The 1,482-nt window shown below is 40.4% G+C and overlaps 1 protein-coding gene across 1 annotated transcript; it reads right to left on the minus strand.

Moving 5' to 3' along the window:
- Window positions 1-126: 126 nt before the first annotated feature.
- On the minus strand, window positions 127-1,482 carry LOC111470955 (22.0 kDa heat shock protein-like). The gene is made up of 2 exons (XM_023116616.1): window positions 1,299-1,482; window positions 127-691 (listed from the first exon to the last, which is right to left on the minus strand). Exons 1-2 carry the CDS (start codon window positions 1,426-1,428, stop codon window positions 231-233), a joined length of 591 nt encoding a protein of 196 aa, XP_022972384.1. The 5' UTR covers window positions 1,429-1,482; the 3' UTR covers window positions 127-230.

Below are 1,482 nucleotides of genomic sequence, written 5' to 3' on the forward strand. Positions count from 1 at the left end.
AATATTAAAAATACATTAATTTTATTAAATTTAATGGGGTGGGTTTGACCCAATTTTAACTAAAATAATAATTTTATGTCGAACTAATTTTAAATACAAATTATAAAGTGAAAATAGCTATAAATTTTTATTAAATCATATATATATATTCCAAAATTATTATTCTCATAAAAATTTCATCCAAAGCATAAACCTATTAAATAAGATCCTTCAACATCCGTCTCATTATTTTAGACTTCAGCTCTGGAAGCCTTCAGATCCTCGCCGCCGGACATGCTCCCTTCCTCGATCTTCACCACCTTCGCCTCCTTCTTCTCCTCCGGCAGCTTCGGCACCGTCACCTTCAGCACCCCGTTCTCCAAGTGGGCTTTGATCCCTTCCATGTTGGCGTTCCCCGGCAGCCTGAACTGCCTCCAGAACCTCCCCGACGAACTCCTCTCTGCCCGGTGCCATCTCTCCCCTTCCACCTCTCGCTCTCCCTTCATCTCTCCGCTGATCCTCAGCACGCTGTTCTCCTCCACCTCGATCTTCAAATCCTCCTTCTTCACGCCGGGAATGTCCATCCATATCACGTGCTCCCCGCTTGTCTCCTTCCAGTCTGTGCGTGCTATTGCCACTGTGTCCACCGCTGATCTTGAAACGCCTAGGGGACTCTGCTCTAGGATTCTGAATGGATCCTCCGAGAACCCGCCTGTGACACCCACCCGAATAATTCTAATAAGGATTAAGGAATCACACATAAAAGCTTATGCTCGACAATATCAATTTTTAAGATCATATCAAAGCCATGTCAACCATGACAATATCAATTTTATTATTTTCTCTTCTAATATTTTTCTATTAGAACTTCCCCGTTCTTTCTATCAAAGATTAATGTGAATCGTGCTTTAATGAGCTCTAATTTGTAAAGTTAAGCAACCCTACTTTCTAGATTCAAGAGTTAGAACGCCACAAAAAAAGAGTACTGATTAAGGAGAGACCATTCAAGAACATTACAGACAAAATGTAACTTGAGAGCTCCAAAAAAAGAAGTCTGAGCCTCAATTAAGAGGAGACTATTCGGAGGATCTAAAGTTTTTTTTGTTGCTAAATTACGAGTTTCAAGGTCTAATGGATCAAGTACGTCCTCTAAAAACATATAAATTTTACCTTTAAATTATTGAAAATGAGTCCCACTCTAACTAATTAGAGAAAATGAGTACGAAATAAAAAAGACAATATCAATACGAAATCAAAAAGACAATATCATATGGTCGTGATTCCTGACATACTCAGATTTGAGGTCTATATTAAGTTACCTGGTTGCATGATGTCCCATATGGAGCGGTAGGGCATGAGAGCGTGGGCGGCATGTTGGTGGGTGACAAACAGGAACACTGCGAGTGGAAGAAAGATGCAAACCATGCTTCGGTGTAGCCCCGTACTCATCGCCGTCTTCTCAAATACAAAGAACAGAAAGCTTTGTTGATTGCAGTTCGAATG

The sequence above is a fragment of the Cucurbita maxima genome, unplaced genomic scaffold (genome assembly GCF_002738345.1).
Source record: "Cucurbita maxima cultivar Rimu unplaced genomic scaffold, Cmax_1.0 Cma_Scf00048, whole genome shotgun sequence".
Taxonomy (NCBI): Eukaryota; Viridiplantae; Streptophyta; class Magnoliopsida; order Cucurbitales; family Cucurbitaceae; genus Cucurbita; species Cucurbita maxima.